At 49.2% G+C, this 25,000-nt stretch overlaps 1 protein-coding gene across 2 annotated transcripts in view; it reads left to right on the plus strand.

Moving 5' to 3' along the window:
- Window positions 1-25,000, plus strand: part of cep112 (centrosomal protein 112) — a 110,350-nt gene that overhangs the window by 77,373 nt on the left and 7,977 nt on the right. For both annotated transcript variants that reach the window (XM_042085646.1, XM_042085647.1), the window contains exons 21-23: window positions 3,017-3,079; window positions 7,971-8,120; window positions 16,938-17,027. In XM_042085646.1, coding sequence (XP_041941580.1) covers window positions 3,017-3,079; window positions 7,971-8,120; window positions 16,938-17,027 — 303 coding nt within the window. The remainder of the gene's footprint in view (window positions 1-3,016; window positions 3,080-7,970; window positions 8,121-16,937; window positions 17,028-25,000) is intronic.

Below are 25,000 nucleotides of genomic sequence, written 5' to 3' on the forward strand. Positions count from 1 at the left end.
ATCAGCCAGCTAATCTCAGCGCCAGATGGTGATGGCAGCCAGGGGGCCTCACACTCCATCCCCCCCTCCCCTCCACCCCCCGAATAAAAGCAGCTCTTTTAAGGGCTTTTTTTCTGCTGCTCTGGCTTTCTTTTCATCTCATATTGATTCTGTAAGCTCCCCTCCTCTTTGTTGCTGCCGCCCATGTCTCTCGCTCACTCCCTCTCTTTCTTTTTTCTCTCTCTTTTTCTAGTTCTCCTTTCCTCCATCTAACGCCCTACACCCATCCTAAGCTCACTCTCTCTCCCCCCCCCCCCCCCCCCCCCCCCCCCCTCTCGCCGACTTGTCAGACGGGTGCAGATGCACGCAGCGGCGCTCGGCTTCTTAAGACATCACGGCACCCTTGGCCTTCACCCACTGGGGCTGATAAAGCCAAGTTCGTGGGCCTTTAAATCCCTTGGCAAATGCATTCATGGCCCTGGCCAGCCGTCTCTGCTCTTGCCTCTCCTCCTCCTCCTCCTCCTCCACCTCCTCCTCCAGCTCCTCCTCCAGCTCCTCGACTCACCCACCCACCCCTTTACCTCCATCCCCACCTCCCCTGAGGAGGAGGTGACAATGAGTCTGTGGAGTTGGTGAGGAGAGGAAGATGAACGGTCTGGAAGTGAGGGGACTTTCCACAGGGAGGGAGAGCAGTAGAGGTGCCCAAGCCATGAGTAGTTCATTCTCATCTCAGTTTCCATACTGGGCCGTTCATTTGGCCAGTGGTGCTAAGCTAACCCATTTGCGCTATTTTACCTGCTAGTAGTTGTTTTTTTTTAAGACTGAGTGAGAGGTTTGATGCTGTGTATATCACTATTTATTTATAGTGAGGCTCACTCTTTTCTTTTCCTACTCTCTGCTACACACAGTAATTATTCCTATTAATCAAATATTCAGTGCCACAGCCAGCTGTTAGTTGTAGACTGTTCATGTTTAAATGAGCAATTTTAGGGTTCTTCAACTGGGCATCAGAGCCCTGTGGCCTGCTCTACTGCAGTGAGTTCTGAAGTCTTTGCACAGGGGGACGGGAAGGCCTCGGAGCACTCCTAGCAACCAAACTCAAGCAACCCATAGGAATAGGGACTTCCCTGTGTTCCCTGTGCTCATTCTGTCCTTTCAGTGTTTAGCATACTTATGCTCTAGTTTCTGGTAGATCCTTTAAAGGGACACCAAGCAACATTTTCGTGTTAATTACTCATCTTCGCAAGTCGGTATATGGTTAAATGACTCATTACAGGGCGAATGAAGACTCTCTCGCATGCCCCTACTGCCTGTAGGAAGAATATCCCGCTTGCAAGTTCAGTGTATCGTACCCGCCGACCGAAGCAGGATTAGTTTACATCCAGCATCCACAGCACAGAGGCTAATGAAACGCTAGCGATTGTTGCAAACGTGTGTATAATGGCAGAGCCGGTGAAGAAGCAGCGAAAATCCTTGACGGAAGATGCAAAGAAAAGGAAAAGAGCTTCAGACCAAGTTTCATAGAGAAAAAGCATCAGGCTTGCCTGGTGTCCCTTTAACACATGATTTTTAAGTATCATGCCCTGTCCTATCAGGATGTTTTCACTAGCCCTCTGTGTACAGGTTACACTAGAGAGGAAGGCCAGTAGTTTGAGGGCATTTAGGACAGTAAATTAAGCAGCTTTAAATGTCTTCTGTATATCCGCCACTACACAGAACTTGATGGGCCAAGAGTTTGTTTAATGGTTGAATAAAAGTCTTTGAAAGGACTCGGAGAAGTCTTCCCCAATGTTGCACAGTAGTGTCAGTGTTATATAAACCTTATTTACATGCAATGTCAGTCGTTAAGCAGACGCTTTTAATCCAGGCTACCAGAGGAGTACATCTCAGGAGTTGTGTGCATTTGAGGGATTACAGCCATGACCTCAGTATGGCTACTGCCATGATACATCAGGCCGTTAAACTCGTCTTTCTGTTCCCCGTTTCTTTTACAGACTACTGTCTGAAAAGTAGACTTTTAATCAGGTTAGCGTGATCTCTGTGGCAACCGACTTGAAGATGAATGATTTCTCAAAAAGAGTATTATGAGTGAGAAAAGAGTATTCTATCCCGCCAATCTGTCACCAATGCAGATAGGCCTGGCTCTCTCAGACAAAAACAGAGTTGTTCCTCATTTTCTCAGCCTGGTTGTACACATGCATAGCCTCACTCATCTTTCATCACCATATCCCCTCCTCCGGTAAAAGTATAGCCCACTGTTTACATAAGTAAAATATGATTAATGGCGTCCCCCATAGTGTGTAGATTTCCATGGTGCGCTCTGAGCAGGTATGTTCCATCATGGCCCCCTACTGTTGGCTCGGCTCAGGTGTCTGCAGGGGCGGCAGTCGGAGCCTAGATGAGACGGCAGACCTCATCATTAGCGTTAGCCTAGCCATGCGCGTCTCTGCCCAGCTCTCCGGTTAGAGAGCTCCAAATGATCCCTCTTTCTTTGCTTTGTTTACATCTGTCTGTCTGTCTCTCTCTCTCTTTCTCTCTGTGGGTGTCTCTCCCTTCTTCTTTCTCTTTCTGTCTTTGTGTTTTGCAGGATGGTTGTTTTTTTTTCTCCCTCTCTTGTGTTCCATTCTTATTTTGCAGATAATTGGCAGCGGACTTGGATTTTTTTTTCTGCCTTCTTTTTGTTTCTTCTGCTTCTTCTCCTTCCTGTTAAGTGATGAATAGTTGGCCCACGATCAAAGCAGAGGCCTCTCGCTCGGGGGAGGGGTGTGTGTGTGTGGTGTATGTGACTGTGTGTGTGTGTGTGCGGCGTGGTGGGGGTGGGGGGAGGTGCGTCATCCCCGGCGACAGCCCTGCGGACAGGCTGCCAGTCGCAGGGGTCAACAGCAAAGTGTCTGAGCATGCATTTCCTACCAGCCGATCCAGTTACATGTTTCTTTTCCTTCCCTCTCTCTTTCCCTCCCTCTCTCCCTCTCCCTCCCTCTCTCTCTCCCTCTCCCTCCCTCTCTCTCTCCCCTCCACTCCCCCTTCTTGTGTGCAGAGCAACAGCAGGTTGAAGCAGATGGAACGGGAGTACAACCAGAGGCTGGTTAAGTCTGCACAGGTAAACACGCTCTTCCTCCCAGCAGAACAGCAGGAGATAGGCCTGGAGTTTAGATGCAGGGGGTTTAGAGGGACTGTCCCGCAAACGCCCCTTACACACACTTCCACCCGCCCACTCACATACACACACACACACACACACACACACACTCCTTCAACTGTCTGTCTGTTTTCTCTGCACTGGTAGAGCTAAGTGCAGCTGCATACAGGGTGCATTGTTCCGTATGGCGCTGCTTCCTGGTGCACCTCGGTAAGGTGGTTAGGAGCCCACACTGGAGAAGGAATGCCCCGTGACTCATATCTACAGTGTGCCCATGCAGCGCTCCTCACATATAGCTATACTTTGCCCGTGCAGCGCTCCTCACTCATAGCTACAGTGTGCCCGTGCAGCGCTCCTCACTCATAGCTACAGTGTGCCCGTGCAGCGCTCCTCACTCATAGCTATACTTGGCCCGTGCAGCGCTCCTCACTCATAGCTACAGTGTGCCCTTGCAGCGCTCCTCACTCATAGCTATACTTGGCCCGTGCAGCGCTCCTCACTCATAGCTACAGTGTGCCCGTGCAGCGCTCCTCACTCATAGCTATACTTTGCCCGTGCAGCGCTCCTCACTCATAGCTACAGTGTGCCCGTGCAGCGCTCCTCACTCATAGCTACAGTGTGCCCTTGCAGCGCTCCTCACTCATAGCTATACTTTGCCCGTGCAGCGCTCCTCACTCATAGCTACAGTGTGCCTGTGCAGTGTGCCCGTGCAGCGCTCCTCACTCATAGCCAGGGATGAAGTGGTAAAATAAGAGGTGGGTAAACAATGAATTCTGTGATCACGGTGAGATGGACTGTGCCACGCGGAATCGGATTTTTTAAAAAGGCATTCAGAACATCTTTGATGATGGTGGAGGTTATTGTCCAATGTTTATAACAATACCAGTGGTATTAAATGGTTCCTAGAGTATTAGTGATTGTACATATTGTGAATGTAGATAATACAGTGTGATTTTTGGATGTTAAAAGTTGCAATTGGTGAATAAACTCTTTTGAGAGGTGGATAAACTCTTATTTCTGAAATTTCAGAGGTGGATAAACTTTGTTTACTTGCGTTTAGCCTCCACTACATCCCTGCTCATTTCACCAAAGGGGACGTTAAAGCCTCATCCAGCAACCACATGATATGACCTTTAACACTGATCTGCACAGGCGGAAGAGAAAGGAGTTTGTTAGATAGAGAGAGAGAGAAATCCCAGGCCAGACTTTTTTAACCTCACCATAATATCGTAAACGTGCTAATTACCAACCATTTCGTTTGAACATTCTAAAACAATGATGTTTTTTAATACTTCAAAATAACATTGGATAAATTAACCTTACATTTTTCAGTAGCGATAGGTGTGTAGATTTGAACAATATCTAGTTTAGTTCTTACCGGGGATTTTACTGCCTGAAATATCCGATTTTGTTTACCACGCTCGGAGTTTAGTGCTGGGCTGCTGGGCTGGGCTGCAATTTTTGGTACATAGCTAATTTAGATACACTTATGGTGTGGGTGCTTGCGTTTCTTTAGGAATCTGCCGTCTTGGTTTGTATAGAAATGAATATTAAGTGATACATACACGTAAGAGGTTGGACATACGGGACGGTTGGTAATATGTGACGTTCTGATAACACTCAAAGCGACCTCTCTCTCTATCCCTCTCTCCTTCTCTCTGTCTCTTTCTTACACGCTCTTTCTCTCACACACTCACTCTCCTTTGTCTTTTGGGTCGCTGGCGGCCGAGTGCCAGTTTGAAAGGTTGACAAGCAGATGTTGTGTGAAAACAGAAGCCTATTAAGTTTCCTAATAATTGGCGGGTGGAGTGGAGTTCAGAGACGCCAGCGTCTCTTTCGGCGGGGACTAAACAGCCATCGTGTATGCGTGTGTCTGTGCATGCGTGTGTGTGTGTGTTTCTGTGTCTGTGCATGCGTGTGTGTGTGTGTGTGTTTGTATGTGTATTTGCGTCTGAGTGTGCCTAGGTGTGTGTGTGTGTGTGTATATGATTGTACCCCATTAGGTGTGTTACCTTGTCTGCATGCTAACTTGAGAGCATAAATATGTATATGTATGAGGTGTGCTGTGGTTGCTTTTGTGTGTGCATGTGTGGATGTGTGTTGTTCCAATGTGGTGGAAGTCAGCTGGACACCCAAGAGGATGTTTGTGCAGTCACACACACACACACACACACACAAGATGGAAGATGGAACATAAGGAGCCTGCTGTGCATGAAAAGCCACTCCAGCTCGAGCAAACATTTCCACTTTAAAGCCTCGGCTCGCCCGAGAGAACAAACTGGCCGGCAGTGGACGTGGCTTCCCTTCAGAGGCCCAGAGAATTCAAGGTGCTTTTCTCAACCTGCATCTGAGACTGCCCTCCCTTTGTGTGCATGCTCACACATCTGTGTGTGTGTGTGTGTGTGTGTGTGTGTGTGTGTGTGTGTGTGTGTGTGTGTGTGTGTGTGTGTGTGTGTGAGAGAGAGACCAAGAAAGTGTGTGTGTGTGTGTGTGTGTCTGTGTGTGTGTGTGTGTATTTTGACATTCTGCATCCTTCCCAACCTCCCCTCCCCCATCACACACACACACACACACACATACACCCGTATAGAGACGTACAGATAAACGACCTCATTTGCGCACACACGCAGATCAACCTCTAATCAGCACAGGTGTCCTTTGAACCCTGGGCCCTGAGAGGCGTCCCTCCTCACTCGTCCAGATGCACGCATGCCCAAATAATGCTCCAATTAAAAACATACCAGCGTACGGGTAATCCTCAATGGGGCCTCCAGCTCGTCAGGCCAACTCCTTTTCAGATATGAATTAGCCTCCATCTGCTGCCCACTCTCTCTATGAGTGACCCCTCCTCTTGACCCGTTAACAATCATCGAGCTGTTTTGTTGTGCGTCTCTTTCTTCTTACCCCCCCCCCCCTTTTCTCTTTCATTCTTTTGCTACTATGGAGCAGAGGCCCCTATCACCCCTTTTCAAACCCTCTCGATGATACTCTGAAAAGTGGTAGAGAGAAATGCTGAAATTAGTTTGAAGCTGTGTGTGTATGTCTTAGTATTTGTGTACGTGTGTGTGTGTGTGAATGCGGCAGTTATATATAAATATGTAGGCTGTGTTTAAGGCACTCATTAGATATGAGCATACCGAGACTCCAAAGGGCTTCATTGCAGTGTGTCGTGGCGTAAGAGCGTTCTAAATAAGCAGCTCGTAGAAATTAAAGAAGGCAGGTCGAGGCAATTATAGTGGAAAATGGTCCGAGAATATCAGAGAGGAGGCTACCAGAAGAACAAGAAAGAGAGGCAGTGGTGGAGGGAGGGAGGGATGGAGGGAGGGACAGGATGGATGAGTAGATACCTCCAGGCTAAAGACTAGATGCTGGAATCTCTTATTGCGAAATAATGATTACCGAGGGAACCGATGTTGCCATAATAAAGGGCCATTTGTTGCTTTCATGTGGGCTCGCCCACTGACAAAATAAGCCTAATCTGCTGCTTTTGCCATCACACCGTGCCGCAGTGCACTGGTGCTCACTCCCACCGCCCACGTACGTGCATACACACACACACACACAAACACACACACACACAGACACACACTAATGCGCTCCTGTGAGGGAGAAGGTTACGCACTGCTAACAATTATCTGTCTGGGCCGGGAGCAGTTGTGTACTTGTGTGTGTGTGTGTATGGGTGTGTGTGTGTTTGTGTGTGTGTGTGTGTGTGTGTGTGTGTGTGTGTGTATGTGTGTGTGAGCGCACTGCCCTCTCTCTGCCCCTGAGCCACTCCTCTTCCCGCACCCGTGGCGTTAACGCATCTCCTCGTTTTCGCTCCTGGACGTTCAAAGAGGCGCTGCAGGTCTTTCATTTCACAGCCCATGCACCACAAAGTTACCCAACTCGGTTCTCCTGTTCCTCCCTCCCTTAACCACACTGTCTCGTTGCTCTCTCTCTCTCTCTCTCTCTCTCTCTCTCTCTCTCTCTCTCTCTCTCTCTCTCTCTCTCTCTCTCTCTCTCTCTCTCTCTCTCTCCCTCCCTCTCTCTCCCCCTTTTTCTCTTGTCTTTTACGGTCTGTCTCTGTAGTCCCTAGCTGTGGCTTGTTTCTCAGGTAGGCACATGGGGGCTGAAAGTCGTTCTCCTGGTCATTACCTCTCACATGAAAGCCCCCCATACATCTGTTGCCATGTATGTGCCTTTAATGTTACAGCCCCTGACAAGCTCATGGAAATACCTGTGTGTGTGTGTGTAGCGTAAAGGGGGGGAGAGCTTCTGAGCTCTCAGATTTACCTGTCAGCTCGACACCCACACTAACCTGCAGTAACATCCCCAGCCGAACCTCCGCAGTGTTTAGTAATCCGCTCACAGCAGCTGGAGAAAAATCGTTCCCGTTAGCTAACAGTGCTGCTTGGCGACGCGCGGCGAGATCCCTCCAGGAGGAGACGTTTAAGGAAGATCTGCAGTAGGAGGGGTACCTCTGGGAGCAACTGTAGCCTTTTAACATCTATAGCTCACCAGGCAGTCTCCATAGGATAGTAGTGGTACCTCTGCCAGTGCGGCTTCTTTGTCTTTGTGTGTGTGTGTGTTTGTGTGTGTACATTTACATATACTGTATCAAAACAAACATGCATTAACGTATACTGTATCAAAACAAACGTCCATTGACATATACTGTCAGCACAAGCGTGCATGTTTGTGTGTTTTATTTGTTTAGCTCTGATTATATTTTTCTGTGTACGTGCATTGGCACATGGACATTGCACATGGACTTGTTTGTGGATTTGTATTCGTAAGTGTGACGTGTGTGTGTGTGTGTGTGTATGTGGGTGTGTGTGGTGTGTGTGTGTGTGTGTGTGTGCGTGTGCAGACGATGGCGGACGTGCAGGCAGCGGCGTGTGCGGGTCGTGAGGAGGCACGTCAGGCTCAGCAGGCCATGGAACAGCAGCTGCAAGACGCCATGGCCCGCTGGGACGAGGAGAGGAGTCGCCTCAGCCGCCACGCAGACAAGGCCTGTCAGGTGATACACACACACACACACACACACACACACACACACCAACTTCTCAGATCAACAGAGCTTTCACCATCTCAGCTCAGGTCCAAATAACTACCCTCCAGTTGTACTCAAAGGTAGAGCCACTGGGTCTTGATGGAGGTACAGAAGTTGACACTGCAATCAGTGTCTGTGTTTTGTGTGTGTGTGTGTGTGTGTGTGTGTGTGTGTGTGTGTGTGTGTGTGTGTGTGTGTGTGTGTTTGTGTGTGTGATTGACAAAGGAACTGATAGTGGTAATGATAGATGACACTTGCATAGAGATCACATGCCAATACATTGGCATCAGTGCGTGGAGTTCTAGAGAATAGTGTGTTTACTGCTTAGCGCAATGTTTGTCTGGCCCTAAGGAGTGATTTCAATGTGTTATGTCTGTGCTGGTCAAAGCCAGCAGCTGCCCAAGGCTTTGTCTGAGTACATCCAGCCCAGAGAAACTTAGAAGTTAGGGTGTCATGTCCAACTTACCCTAGACATGCACACATTCTCTCTCTCACACTCACTCCTCACTCACTCACTCACTCACTCACTCACACACTCACACAACAACAGCAACACGTTACATTTATATAGCACACACGCACACACACACACACACACACACACACACACACACTGCTTCCCTGGCATGTCGAGCGTGGGCCTTGTTATTGCGAGCCGTCAGTGTTAACTGCTCAGTTAATGAGGCCGCAATTACAGGCTGATTAAAGTCCAGACACCAGAGAGCGAGACAGTAAGAGGGAGACGGCGTAGATAATGGCTCTAGAGAAAGAAAGAGAGATGAGGGAGGGAGGGATGGTTCCAGGAGGAAATGAAAGAGAGGAGAAAAGAGAGCGTGCCGTTTGTTAACTGGTTCTGCTTTTGGACGGCCAGAGCAAGCGTGTGGCGGGGCGGCCATTGTTTCCAGAGCTGCTCACTTCAAAGGCCAAATTGTGCGAGCTGAAGGGGGCCCAAGCGAGGAGAGGAGAAAGAGAGGAGAACGAGGGAAGAGAGGGGGGGAGAAAAAGAAAGGCAGGAAGACAGAATAAAAGACAGAAAAAATAAAGAGAGCACACATCAAAGTGGTGGCGCTGCTGAATGTAATAATCCCAAACACAGTTGTTGTGATGGCGCTGGTCTGGGATCAGATGTCCACGTCCCGCTGCTTCTTCCTTCTCCCACACGGTTGGGATTAGGACGCGTGCTTGGACTCGCAGGACACCCCGAGTCCGCGCGGCTGTCTTTATATGGGCACCATATGTGTGGATGTGGAGCCATTATAAGTGGCTCTCGTTGCCCGTGAGAGTTTGTGTGGTGCACAGTGCATACGTGAGCATACAGGCATTTTGGTCTCTATTAGTTTATTGGGCCTTTAGAATGCCAAACTGGTTTTTGTTTCTGCAGGTTCAAAGGCATTATTCACACAGACACACACACACACACACACACACACACACACATGAACACTTACAATAGGCGTCTTTCATACAGTACATGAAAGTGAGTCTCAGTAAGTATTTGTTGTTGTGAAGTGTGCTCATGCCTTACTCCTGAGGTATGCTAGGGCTTTGATTAGAAATGCACAGAGAGATAGAGAAAGAAAAAAAACAATGATGGTGGCTAGTGATTAATTTCTGGTTCACGTCCGTCCTAACCCAGGACAGCCTGATGTGATCTGATCTGTTGTGGTTAAACTTTAACTGCCGTGCCTTAACCCCCTGATCCCGTTCCAAAGCTGCTGCGTCAGGTCTTGTCACGTCCCCTGACTCACTCACATCACAGGCTCTCGTAGACGCGTCTCCTTGGAGTCACACTTTCCACCTGCTCCGCTCAGACCGCTCGGTAATGAACGCTGGACTGACCAATGAGCTGCTGTTCATCTGCGCTAATCCACGGTCACGCTGGAGTGCTGATATGAGGACATAATGGCTAGCTGTGGCCTGGTGAGTGTGGATGGACCGGGGGCGCTCCCTCACCGAAACACCACACTACCTTCCGGGTGCTTCTGTGTCCTTGAGCAGGCTTTATTTAAAAATCAGGTGTGTGCAGGCCGGTGAAAAGGGGGTTTGGCCAGGTCCAGTAAGGACAGGTTGCAGCCCTGGCAGATAACATTGCCAGTGGGGAGGACTGACAAAGAGGAAGAGCAACACAAAAGGGGGGAAAAAAGACAGAGAAGGAAAGAGAAAAAAGCCAGGAGTCAAAGGGAGAATGATCAAGAGGCAGGCCGGCGTGTTTTTAGTGCTTGACATTCCTAAAGCAGAGCCCAGCCTCCACCGCGCGCGCTTTGATTGGGCCCTTTAATGTCCGCTCGCTCGCCTGTTTCAAGTTGACGGCAGGCGGGAGGAAGGGAGGGAGAGAGAGAAGACCTGAGGATGAAAGGAGTGTGGAGGGGGGGGGGGGGGGGTGGACAGGACAGGACAGAGGCCTGTGCTTTATTTCACAGATCGGTTTGAAGACAGAGCAGAGGCTCAGGTGTCCCAGACCAGGGTCAGTCCAGGCCATGCTGGACACGGAGGCTGGGCTGAATCTTTTTTCCCTCCCAGTGTCCATCCACCTCTGTGTCCCATTGCCTTTCTCAGGTTTGGAAGGGTTAGGGCAATATTACATTTGAGAGGATATCACATTACAGGACATTACAGACATGAGACATTACAGAGGTTCTATGCCTAAAATGGCCATTGCACTGACATAAACTAGTGTGTAAGATAGGTAAGGGATAATGGACAACACGGCGTTCGGTTCACAGAAAGAAATGCACGTTCGAGGTGGTAAAACGGCCCCGGAGTACCAGCAGTGAACACACTGTTGTTGTTGGGTTTTTTTTTTTTTTTTTTTTCAGATTTTCAGCTCATTTTAGCTCAATATAGAGATTTCTACGGCTACTGATTTTTGCCCGTTGACAAGTTTGTCTATAGTTGTGGACTAGTTGACTAATGTTAATCGCTAAGCACCGGTACAGTGCTGGTGCTAACATTACTGCTAGTGCAAGCTCTTGGCAACGGGGGATTCATTTATAGATGCTTATTCATAGCAGACCTGTTCTTACTGTACTTTAACACAGCTGTACACAACTTACATGTCTCATTTTCCATTAAGTACTTCCATACATAAAAAATGTCCAGCCCATTTAGCCTTTAGCCATTTTGTCCATGACTAGTGGACAGCTGCCTACAGCACTGTCCAGTCATTTTATTAGTCGACTAGTTGATGAAACACTTGCTTGTGTCTTTGGTTTGCTGGTGTCCAGAATAGGATAGGTACTCAAGAATCCAGAAAAGTAGTTGAGAAATGTATCAGTACACTGTATTTGTGCTGAAGTGTCTAATTATGTGTCAGTAATCAGTTTTAAAGGGACGCTCCTTTTTAAGTACTGTAGCATGCTAGTGCTAAACAAAGCTTTGTGAGCTTTTTCGCACGCAAAAGCTCACAAAGCAAAAATACAAAAGTTTTGCTGTTGATCTGGGAGTGTGTGTGTGTGTGTGTGTGTGTGTGTGTGTGTGTGCATGCATGCGTGTGTGCACGTGCAAGTAGATATGTGTTTTTGTGTGCAGGTAGATGCATGCTTGTTCCGTATGGTTTGTACTCATATTCCGTGTGATTCTCCAAGGTCTCTTTGCAGGTTGCGGTTGCTCTCTAAGCGGCACAACATTACAAACAGCCGCGCACACAATGCACCTCAAGGGCTAAACTGGAGGAAGACAACAAGCACCATGTTTTGTTCTCTCCTCCCTCTCTCATCCTCAAACTCCGACTGAACCACATCAGGTCTACTTTAATTATGTGGACATGCCTGCGCGCGCGCACACACACACACACACACACACACACACACACACACACACACACACACACACACACTCACGAACACACACATAGACCAAACAGCTTTGTAGCTGTTGCCTGTTCAAGGATTTCTAAAGGACGAGCTGGCATGCATAAGCCTTGGCAGTGGCGGTGGATTTTGTGTGTGTGTGTGTGTGTGTTTGTGTTCTGAAGTGTTGTATGAAAGGCAAGAAGCCTTCATTGCAGTAGAGCCACAGTGCTTGTTCAGAGGGGCCTTCAAAGGCACAAAACATGCACACATACATACACACACACACACACACACACACGTATCTGACTGAAACCACCATTTCAAACCAAAGACAAATACAAAGCAAACCTCAAAATCTTATGTCACCATTCCTCTCTCTCTCTCCCTCCCTCCTTCTCTCTCACACACTCTTTTGTCCTCTCATCTGTTCTCTTCTCTCCTGTAGTTCTCAGTGCTCACTCACTTTCTCTCAGTTGATGAACGCTAACATCAGAGTCCTCACATCTCCAGCACTGTACTTGCCTCACAACATAGGCTGTTTCCAGCTTTACCCCTCTCTCTCTCTCTCTCTCTCTCTCTCTCTCTCTCTCTCTCTCTCTCTCTCTCTCTCTCTCTCTCTCTCTCTCTGTGTGTGTGTGTGATGTGTGTGTGTGTGCCTCAGTTCTTCCTGCTCTGCCATCTCATCTTCATCAGTGCCACCATCGTCTTCACTCCTGAGTATGGCAGCATGTACGAGAGCTGAGAGGCACATGTATAATTGAGCTCTGGAGCAGTTCGCTCTCCTCTCACTCTCTCTCCATCTCTCTCTTTCTCTTGGTATGTATGTGTTTCTCTCTCTCCCCTCTCTCTGTCTTTCTTTCTTTCCCTTTTGCTTGCTCTCTCATCATGTCTTCTCTCTCTCTCTCTCTCTCTCTCTCTCTCTCCTCTCTCTCTCTCTCTCTCTCTCTCTCTCTCTCTCTCTTCCTCCCCCGCTCACTCACTCAGAGGGACTGATTGAGACAGGGAGACCTCCAGGCCAAAGAGCCCGAGGCCGGTGGGGTTGTGAGGCAGTCGTGCTCGTTGTCATTAACGGATCGCTTTAATCTCCCACTCGGAAAAGTTCTTACAGACACACTGCAAACAGAGCATTCCACATGAAGAGAGCGGGCTGGCGCTAACAAAACATGGCTAGCAGTTTAAAGGGGCCTGGAGCTTTTTTTTTTTCTCTCCTTTCTTTTCTCTGTCTCACTCACTCGCTCACTCTCTTGCTCTCATTCTTTTCTTTTCCTCTCTTCTCTCTCTCTCTGTTGCTTTTACTTCACCCCAGGGAAACATACTTGCCTTATCTTTACTGGAGGACCACCCAAGTCTCACCTTTTGTGTGTGTGTGTGTGTGTGTGTGTGTGTGTGTGTGTGTGTGTGTGTGTGTGTGTGTGCCCCAGCAATGTGGAAATGCCTAAGAGTCCATGAGTGTGTGTGTGTGTGTGTGTGAGAGAGAGAAGAAAAAGACAGAACGTAATCCCTGTGTACACAGTTTAAAAAAAAGGAACACCACATTCAAAGAGAGTGACGCTTCAGAGAGAGGTTGTTCTGTCTGACACTATGACGTGCTTCACACACACACACACACACACACACACACACACACACCACCACCACCCTCTCACACAGACACACACACACACACACACACACACATACACACTCACATGAACTTACACACAGTCACTCACTCACACACACGCTTACACACTCCCAGTCAGAAAATCCCCCCACTCCAGGAAATCGAGTGTTCCACATTTCCTGGCTGTTTAGATTGATCCCCCTCTGGATGGCTGATAAAGGCCATATCGGCCTCACCATCTGGACCCTGTTTGGAGTGATTCTCCACACACGCCTAACACACAGAGAAACAACAGCTGCAGGAAAAAGGGGGAAAAATCATTCTCTTTTTCCCTCTCTCTCTCTCTCTCTCTCTGTAGGTTTGTCAAGATTCAACTGAAGGCTGGGAAATGTGGATATCTGCTCCGTGTGTGTGTGTGTGCGTGTGTGTGTGCGTGTGTGTGTGTGTGTGTGTGTGTGTGTGTGTGTGTGGGCAAGCATGTGCATGTCCATATCAGTGTTTGTTTGTGCACGTACTGTGTTCAAAAGTCTGTCAGGTTGCCATTGTCACATAGCTGACTACTGCAAAGACCAATCATATCAGATCGGACTCTTTGATAGCTGCCTAGTTGTGGCAATCCAAGCTGATGAGGATGTGGTGGTGTTTGGAGGAAGTGTAGAGACCTGAACCCCCACCGCCACCCAGTGCTCAGGGAACCATGGCTCCATGAACTCAGTCTCAGAGGACCGACCCAGTTCCGTGGATGAGATTCCTCTATAGACCCTCACTGTGTCTGTGTGTCTGTGACCCTCCTCACTGTGTCTGTGACCCTCCTCACTGTGTCTGTGACCCTCTTCACTGTGTCTGTGGGTCTGTGACCCTCCTCACTGTGTCTGTGACCCTCCTCACTGTGTTTGTGTGTCTGTGACCCTCATCGCTGTGTCTGTGACCCCCCTTACTGTCTCTGTGTGTCAGTGACACAGAGGAGACCTTGACCAGCGTTGCTGAGCGCTCCCGCGTGTCCTTTAACACAAGCTCCCGCTGCATGACAAAGCAAACCTGTGTCATCTCATGATCCCCTCACACAACCGCACCACTGAATCGCCCAAGTGATTCGACAGCTGACAAAAATGCTCGACATGCCAGGAATTCACTGCTGAGGCGTAACACGGCTTCTGGAAACCATGATGATTGGGATAATTGTAATAAGTGCCATAATTGGGAAATCGCTCTTCCCAGTCCAGTTTGGTCCAGTTTCAGTCTGGTGTCAGGGGCACCTGACACTCTGACTCTCTGACTGTCTGTTTGTCTGTGAGGCCCTTAAGTCCGAAGGGAAGTCTTTGGAAAGAGCGCAGGCCTGCAGCAGGCCGCGTTGTCTTCCCATAACCCCACGTGGCCAGTTCTCGTTGGGTTGAAAAGTTCAGCGTGGCCCCAGGCTGATTCGGGCTGACTAACGTCTGCTAAAAAAAAGATGACACGCCGTCAGCGTCACACAGATAAAGATGTTTCTTTTATTTCCTTCTTTTTTCCTTCCTTCTCTCTCTCTCTCTCTCCCTTTTCTGCGCTGGGGCGCGAGCTTTTCCGGGCATCACTGAATGACTCTCCTCTGCTTCATAGAGGCTGAGGGGAACCACATGAAAGGAGCATCTCTAATGACAGCCAGGACGCTTTCCGAGAACCTCCTCCGCCAACACACAACTAACACACACGCTACACACACACACACACGCACACACACACACACACACACACACACCCACAGAGACACACACACACACACACACACATGCGCTACACACACACGCACTCACACACACACACTCACACACACTACAGAGACCCCACTCCAGCCCATGTCCCGGAACTCCGGCCTAGAATCCGGCTCAGGCCCTCCCTCCCTCCTCTGATGCTGATGAGGACGATGACAGAGGCTGCCCTTATGGTTAAGACCACAGAGACCAGGCCTGTCTTACCAAACCCTGGGGGTAGGGGGGGTGACCAGGGGTCATGGCCAGGGCAAGCGAGCCCCTTGCGAGAGGACAAGGGCGGGTGAGAGACCTTTTAAAAGAGGTCATCGGCTGGCAATTCCCCATCGTGACCTCAGACAGAAGCTCTTTTATTCAAAGATGTTGTTATTATTAATATATCAGAATTCGGAACAGCAGGACACACAGCTGGGATTCAGTAGTGTAAGCAAAATCATGAGCCCTGGCCTTTCATAGAACAGCAAATTAAGCCCATCATTAAGAGCACCAAAACCATCCACTTGTGATTAGTGACTAACAAACTATTTGTTGTTAATGTTTTTTTTCTGCAGCTCACATCTTTGTCTATGTGTTTGCCAGTAAACTGTAGGGAGTCAGTGAGTTGGTCTGCATGCTGCCAGTCTCATTCAGTATGGGCCTCTAAGCACAGGGTGTGATGGGCGGACAGACTCTCACTTCTTACTTGCCCTGCACTCTTCTCAAACATCTGCCGTTGCCATCACATCTGTGTCAGGAGCAACTTCGTATGAGAGGGGAAATGGGGTGTGGATGGTGGTCTGATGTTGCAATCATGAAATGTTTGTTGGCTATTCCAATATACGTGCGTGTCTGTCTGTCTGTCTGTCTGTCTGTCTGTCTGTCTCTGTCTACATAAACATGTGTACAGCCAGATGTGCAACAGAGCGACACACCTGCTTTCAGAGCGACAAGGCTTTCCCGGTTCTCCACAGAGCTGAGATTGGTGACTTTGTGTCTCTGTGTAAGTCATGGCAACATAGCAAGACTGCTTGCTCTGCACCCATCTCCCACCGGCCCTGCCCTGCCATGTGCGGACCCAGCCCTGCTGCAGCTCCTCTGGGTGGAGCAGAGTGTGTTGGGGGCTCTGGGGCCCCCTGCTCTGGGTGCACTCCTCTGGGCCATGCTTGTGTGTGTGTGTGTGTGTGTGTGTGTGTGTGTGTGTGTGTGTGTGTGTGTGTGTGTGTGTGTGTGTGTGTGTGTGCGTGCGCGCGCTCTGCTTCTCATGAGCACTAATCGAAAGTGATGTGCATTGGAAACACGTGTGCGTGCGTGTGTGTGTGTCGGAGCTCGGGACAGGAGCCTCTGCCTCTGAATGGAATGAGAAAAGGAGAGGAAAAGATGGATGAATGAGAGGAGAGAGGGAGAGATGGCTGAGCTTGCACACTCTCGGGAATGTCCTTGTGCTGACTGGGACTGAAACGATGGCTTTTGTTTTTTGAGACATTCCATTGTATTTAGACACAATAACAATTGTACAATTGTAAACATTCTGAATGAAACTCCCATGACCATTTAAATATGTTTTGTGTAATATATACTCATGGCACAGGTCAACAGGTCACTTTTCTCACAGCTGTCATAGCTACTCTCTATCTCTGACCTCTCTTCTGCCTGGTCATCTGTACAGGGACTACAGGAGAAGGTGGACGGCCTGCAGAAGCAGTTGCTCTCGACAGAGAAGAAGCTGAAGACTAAAGAACTTGAGAACCAAGAGCAGGTAGAGTGTCTCTCTCTCTCTCGCTCTCTCTCTCTCTCTCTCTCCCTCTCTCTCCACCTCTCTCTCTTACTTTCTATCTCTGCATTTCTTACTGCACTTTTACTTTGTCTCACACTCAACCCTCCATCTCTGGAGAGCCAGAGGCAGGTTCCCCTCCACACCCATCAAAGTCCACTTTCTCCCCCCTTACCTGACCCACTACCTGGGATCACTAGGAGCCAGAGCCCCCACCCAACACCCCCTTTGCACCTGGAGGGGCCAGACAACATTTACGGCAGCCTCTCTTCCTCTCCTCCGCCTCTTCCCCTCCTCTGCCTCTTCCCCTCCTCCCTCTCTGTCTCCCTCTTTTCTTCTTCTCTCCTCTCCTCTTCTTCTCTCTGTCAGGCGCTCCCCTCCCCTCCCTTGTGCGGTGTCACTGATAGGGCCCTGCCACACATAGCTCACATTCCTTCAGATCCGGCTGCAGGAGGAGGCGGCCGTAGCCGGGGGCCCGCAGGGCCCGTCTGGAGTTCACAGTGAAGGCCTGGCCACCCTGTGTGTGATGTGTGTGTAATAACAGGCCTCCCCCGACCTTCACACACACACACGCACGCACGCTCGTGGAGCAATGAAAGGCCAAGCTAATTAGCACGCTGGGCTGCCTCTGGCTCAGGTATGCGTGCCGCTATGATGGCCACCAGCACACTCTTCACACATGCTTCCCATACGTCCACATTCCATTGCACATGGAGATGGACACTCACGCTGGCCAAGTACACATTCTGCTCCAATGCCCCTGTATGCACACACCTCTGCTGCTGTGTATGAGCACTAACATTTAGACACAGACACACACACACACACACACACACACCACACACACTCACACACAGCGCAGGCATGGTCTGACAGGCAGGGTTCAGCAGTGGGTCATCCACAGAGGCTTTTATCCCCACCTGAGTGTCCGAGTTGCCCTGACACTTTATTGGACAGCCGATAGATCAGCCATCTTTAGATAGATAGATAGATAGATAGATAGATAGATAGATAGATAGATACTTTATTGATGATTGAAATTCAAGGGTCTCAGTAGCATACAGTCATCACACACAACATGCACTTACAGCAGAAATGGTAAACATAAGTATAAGTCTATCTCTCCTCTTCCCTTTAGTGAGGCATTGAACAGTTCAATGGCCCTAGGAACAAATGACCTCAGCCTTTCAGTTGTGCATGGCAGTGAGCGAAGTCTCCAGCTGATCAAGCTCTTTTGCTTTTTGATAGTGCTGTGGAGTGGATGACATTCATTGTCCAAGATGTTGATCAGTTTGTTTAGGGTCCTTTTGTCAGATAATGAAGTGATGCACTCCAGTTCAGCTCCCACTACAGAGCCAGCCTTCCTTACCAGCCTGTCAAGTCGCCCAGCATCCTTCTTCTTTGTGCTTCCTCCCCAGCATACCACTGCATAGAAGAGGGCGCTGGCCACAACAGACTGGTAGAACATCCTGAGGAATTGGCTGCACAAATTGAAGGACCGCAGCCTCCTCAGGAAGTACAGCCTGCTCTGTCCTTTCTTGTATAGTGCATCAGTGTTGGCTGACCAGTCCAGTTTATTGTCCAGGTGGAGACCCAGATACTTGTAGGTGCTTACCACCTCCACATTGACCCCATCAATGGAGACTGGTAGCAGAGCGGGCTTAGACCTGCGGAAATCCACCACCAGCACAGGTAGGGAAGGCAGGGGTTCTCAGTGACTGAGGTATATCCTGATTTTGATCATATTGAGGATATGGTGTTTGCATGAACACAGAGATACCTGATTATTAATATCCCTTAAAGGTGCGATTTGTAGGATTGTTACCGAACGTTCTGCAGGCCAAAATCAAAACACTGGTGAACATTCTCAAGACTACCAGACGCGAGCCTCTTCTGGGTTGCCAGATGTAATGAAGACTTAGCTAACGTTAGTTGACCTGCAGCTGCTTTAACGTTTCTCCAACCATGACCCAGCTACACATTACGGAAACAGTGAAAACAAAAAATACCTCTCTAACCAACGTAACATATTTAGCTGAAGTTAGTGATGCAGATGAAGTTTAGCCTAGGCTACCTGTTGTGGAGAAATATGGCCAGCTCTGCGTCAGACTTGATATTCTTCGTTTGACGAAGACGTCACCATCTCAGGAAGCTCCTCCGATGTCCACTTAATTTGTTTCTTGTTTTAATTTTGGAAATTTGCCTGCCTCTCGTAGGCGTTCATGACTACAACTGACAGCTGTTGACAGTTGGCCTTTGCTAATTTGGCAACCCAAATAGGAGGACGCGCTAGCCCATTATTAATATGCTATTCTAGAATTAATCGTTCAAAACATGAACGAAAATTCCAAGAGATTCCGCCCTGTAACTCATTTTTTTTCATGGGTTTTACGGGGTTTTACGGGTTAGAGTAATGTTGTCAAATAAGCCATTACTTCAATTCATCGTGTTTCCTTACTCTCTGACAACATATGGTGATCATATTTGGAATGGTTAGTTTATTTCCATTATTTCCTACATACTGGACCTTTAATACATGATGAATACTAGTAACCCGGTTACTGATCAAAGTGTTCTATTACTGTGTTCCTCCAAAGATTCTAGAGAGCTCCGCTTTATTATCTTTGTTTTGTTTTTTATATCTTTTGGCAACTGTCAGAAATAGGTTAAGGTGTATACATCCTACAGTATCCCGAGAGAGAGAGAGGGAGGGGGTGTCACTCCTGAAGGTGAGACTGTAGCGATGCCCACCTCTCTCTCTTTGTCTCTCTCTCTCTCTCTCTCTCTCTTTCTTTCTGTTCATTTCAGCAACTTGGCCTGCCGCTGTTGAGAAAGGGTTTCTGTTACTGGTTACATGTCAACTCCCTGAAACATAAGTAATTGTATAGGTGTTTTGAGCGGAGCACGGGGCAGACACGGGTGGTTTGAGTTACCCCGGGGCCGGTGTTTACCCCGGGCCCTGTGTGGAGCGCCTGAGGTGGGCCCCTCTGATGCGAGCCTGATGGTACGCTCCACTCCAGGCCCGCCTGAAAAACCCAGGGCCTGTGAAGTCCATCTACTCCCACCTCATAAACCCGCATACCAGTCCACTACTCACCCAGGGCCTGCACTCACTCTGTGTGTGTGTGTGTGTGTGTGTGTGTGTGTGTCTGTCAGTGTGTACATGTGTACTGTATGTGTAAATGTGTATGAGAGCATGTGTGTGTGTGTGGTTTGTGTTTATGGACATTTTTTGTGTCTCCGTGTGTGAGAGAGAGATTGAGTGTGTGTGTGTGTGTGTGTGTGTGTACACGCTAGTTCTTCGTGTGTAGGTGTGTGTGTGTGTACACGCTAGTTCTTTGTGTGTGTGTGTGTGTGTGTGTGTGTGTGTGTGTGTGCAGAGCACAGCAATAACCACTGAGGCCTTTCTCTCTTCTCCATACACTGATATTGCCCCAGTTTATCTTCCAAGACATGTCTTTGTAATACAATCCCTCTCTCTCTCTCTTTCTCTCTCTCTCTCACACACACACACACACACACACACACACACACACACACACAGAGTGATCGAGGGAGAAAAACAGGGCTTTTTCAGCCCCAGACTTCAAACAGATGTTCCCAGGCTCGCTCCTCTCGGTCCCGGGTGGACGAGGAGGAGAGTGCCTGGCATGAAATGTCCGCTCCTTCCCCTCTCTGAGCAAGCCAGGCCTTAGACGCTCAGGATCGGCCCCACAAATACAGCAGGAGTAGATTACTGACACACACACACACACACACACACACACAGACACATAGGTAGGCAACAGAGCAGTACACACATATATACACACACACATAGGAAGGCTTGAGCCTCAGCCTCACCAACGTAAAAAAGTGTTCCTAATGGAGGGAGGAATCCACCCAGATTTGGTTTCTAATTCAGTGGGACCACCTCAGAGTGGAGAAGAAACTGCGGGCCCTACATATTCTGGGGCCCAGGCTCTACACTGAGAACATTTCAATCGTTTTGGTGCTATCGAACACCTAAATACCCTTAATCTGTTTTCACTTATCTGGATTGACTTACTGGGATGGAGCGTTTGTTGGTAGAGGTCCGTATACTACGATGAGGTTTGAAAAGACTCTGGGTGTTCTATGGGAGCTTGGAGGTTAATCTGAGCTGAGAGGCACACACAGAATCTCTTCTCCCTAGTGGACAACACACCTGGAAGCGCTTTAGCACCAGCTCCTCAGAAGAACCGCAGGGCTCGAATGTCCTTTAGTTCAGAACTGACCCCTGTGGGTCGCAGCAGGACCGCGTCCGAGGGCACACCCTTCTGTGTGCTGCTGGTCTCCGGAGTGTCTTTTGACAGAGCGGATCTCTCAGGCCTCTTGATCGCCTCCCGGCTCCCACGCCACAACTTTATCAAAGACCCTTCCCTGCCAGTTTCTTCCTATTCTGTTTTCAATTCACTTTCTTGTGGTGTTGCGAAACGGAAATGGCTTTCTTTTAAAAGTCCCCCCCCCCCCCCCCCCCCCCCCCCAACACCACCACCACCATTGTACAATCACACAAAGGCACAGACACACACACACACACACACACTTTCTGAACCAGCTCTTCCAAGTTGTGATTGTGTGTGTTCAGCTTGAGATGTGGAGACATCAGCTCGGCGAGAGGAGGCGCAGGTCTTTTGTTTTTGATGTACCCTCTTCATGTCTGACGAGGGTTTTCTGTCACTTTCACGTCTCACCGAGCACCGAGGCATTCTTTCCTTTCTGCCTCCTTCCCTCCCTCGCTCCCCCCTTCGCTCCCTCCCTCCATCTCTTTCCCCCTGTCTCCTCCTCTGTCTCTTCCTCTTTTTATTCGCTCACATCAAGCTCCTGAGGAGGTGCCAGGTTGTGTTTGAGTTGTTCTGAACGTGTTGAGGACTCCTTCCTTCTTCTTCCAGTGACAGCTGTCAGAAACCTATGTGCGTGTGTGTGTGTGCGTGTGTGTGTGTGCGTGTGTGTGTGTGCGTGTGTGCGTGTGTGTCTGTGTGTGTGTGTGTGCATGTGTGTGTGTCTGTGTGTGTGTGTGTGCGTGTGTGTGTGTGTGTGTCTGTGTGTGTCTGTGTGTGTGAGGGAGAGAGACACTTCAGAGAGAGAGCAAACCAGAACAGAAAACAGGCGCTATATATAGATGAAAAAGCCTGTCACTGTATGAGGCTGGGTAGAATCACCAGAAAGAAGAGAACTTCATCAGCAACCACAATAATAAAAAAAAAAATAATGCCAAAGAAATCAAGATGAGCGGATTGACCACTCCTTACCCCAGAAGGGCCCCAGTCCGATGCTGACTGTCCAGCCAGTGAGAACCTTTCCTTTGGTTTTTGATCTTATCTTACTCAGTCACATGTCTACTGCTTGTCTCGTCAGCTTGCGTCCTCAAAGTAGTCTGTGTGTGTGTGTGTGTCTGTGTTTGTTCTGAGCCCATTCTGTTTCTCCGAAGAGAGTGAGAGGACGGATAGACAGGCAGGCTGCTCATTCCAGTCTGCAGTTCAAAGGAACAACAAGCGGCTGTCTAAGGTCAGGCCCTCCTTCAGATCTAACGGCTGGTCATCCAACCTCTGACAGTCCGAGCAGGTGAAAGAGCATTCCTTTTGATTACAACCTGTTTGTTGTGCTGTCACTGAAGGCATGCAGTGAAGTAATTGAAGAGGAATTTAAAAGAGGAATTTATGTGCTGGTTGGTGATCAAAACCAACAGCATTGCTGTCTAATCAGAAGCTACCATCTCATCATATGTAATAACATGCTGTCAGCAAAGTCCTGTTTACTCCTGAAACATCTTTATAGACTTCTTAACTATGCACCGGGTGTTTTGAGTTTGTGTGTGTGTGTGTGTGTTTGTAGGTGACCATAACTCAAGGGCTAGTAATACTGTTGGAGCACAAAAATGAAAGGGATCCATTCCTGGGGTCAGAGGTCATGTCTTTGCTGTCGCCAGGGGTTTTCTTTCCTCCAGCAACGACAACAACAAATGATGTTTTCTAAACAAATTTCGGGAGGAGCCCTTAGGGATGATTGACAGCAATTAACTCACCTGTCTTCCGCCGCCAGGGTATTTAAGCCGGCCTCCTTATCCGTACGTCACACGCCGCGGCGCTCACAAAATTATCCCTCCTCCTCCCCTTACTCCTCCATTTCACTGATGGCCCAGTCACGCATCGTCCTTACACTGGGGGGTGCAAGCGGCCATCGCTCTATCGCGATCTCCGCTTCAGGCATCTCATGACCACGGCCAGCTACCATGCCAAACACGCGCTTAGCTTATACACTCAGTATACAGTAGCAATCATGCCGACGGGCGAACTAGTGAACATACTCTATGACCACTATTCTATTGATTGTTCTCAATTCTCAATAAATTGTTGGGTTTTTTGTCAGGCATTCCAGATAGGTGACAGCCACAGACTATAGGTCAGCTTAGTCATCTCAGCTGTTTGCATTGGATGTTTTAATCTGCTTTGTATGTCCTGATGGGGTGAGCTCTAAGCACCAACATATAGGGCGTCCGTCCAGCTGATCTGAGAGCAGCTCGCCGGTGTGCTGGCACAGTGTAGTTCATCGAGCCGCGGACTCCCCAGGCCTCCTGAGGCCTCTCAGCCTGGGTGCACTGTGTCACACATTTGCTGACATTCGGACAAAAGCCTATCACTCCTTCTGTCTGTCTGTCTGTCTGTCTCTCTCTCTGTCTGTCTGTCTGTCTCTATCTCTTCAGCTCTCTTTCTTTGACACCCTACTCTCTTCGTTCTCTATAGATCTTTCCTCTCTTTCTTTCTCTCTTCTGTGGATGCACTGGATGTGCATGTATCACTCATCCTCTCACTGCATTCATCTGTTGAATTGCATGTCTCCCTCTCTCTCTGTCCCTCTCTCTATCTCTCTCTCTCTCTGTCTCTGTCTCTGTCTCTGCCTCTCTCCTTCCCTGCTCTAGTAGGGCTTGTGTGCCTTTGCTGCGTTCCTGGAGTGTCAGCTCCAATCAGCAGCGGTCGCGGCAGGACAGTGAGCAGCGCCGTCCCCACTGCACTCCTGACCCGCGCCGCTCCTCCGTTTACCCAGAGAGGAGCGCCCTTCTGCTGACCCGAAGCCCTCCTGGGGAGGCCCGGCCCGTCAGAGCACCACCGCCGTGTCGGCCCTCAGACGCTCAGAGGGGGGCATCTGAAGCGTCCGCTGGCGAGCCAAGTTGTGTTTTAACTTATCCGCGGCGCGATGATCGTGTGCAGCCCCAGCGGTTTGCGCCCGCTTGGCTCTCGCCTCGGCAACCGCCCACCGCTCCTCTATTGTTCTGGACACGGCACAGCGTTTCGGTTTGCCTTCGCGGCGAGAGTCCGATTTCATCCTCGAAAACCATTTTTCTGGTTCATTTGAAAGTGTTGCTCTCGAGTTCCTCTGGGTTTTGCCTCTCCTCTCTTTCCACTCCTCTCTCTCTCTCTTTGTTTCGGTCTCCCTTTCACCCCCCTCTCCCTCGCTCAGACCAAAAAAGTGAATTGATCGACCCTTTTGTTGGCCCATAACACTTGGGCAGAGGCGGTGTGTGTGTGCGTGTGTGTGCGTGTGTGTGTGTGTGTGTGTGTGTGTGTGTGTGTGTGTATGCATGTGCGTGTGTGTGTGTGTGTGTGTGTGTGTATGCATGTGCGTGTGTGTGTGTGTGTGTGTGTGTGTGTGTGTGAGGAGGGATGAGGGGTAAAACTTGGCGAGCGGTACAGGCCTAATCTGCTGCGCGCTGCGCTGCACTGTGCAGCGCTCGGCTGGTTTGGGCTGGGCTGTGCGGGAGGGAGGGGAGGGGGCGAGTGAGCGTTGTTCAGGCCGTCTTTGCTCACTGCCTTTGAAGTGCCTCCCAATCCTCTCATTGGAGCGCCAAAGCTTAATTACAGAAAATCCAGAACAATCAGCGCAATCCACAACAGGAAAATTATTTTAGGAGCAAGCAAGCAATCATCTTTTCTCTCTCT

This window comes from Alosa sapidissima, chromosome 3 (assembly GCF_018492685.1).
Source record: "Alosa sapidissima isolate fAloSap1 chromosome 3, fAloSap1.pri, whole genome shotgun sequence".
Lineage (NCBI taxonomy): Eukaryota > Metazoa > Chordata > Actinopteri > Clupeiformes > Clupeidae > Alosa > Alosa sapidissima.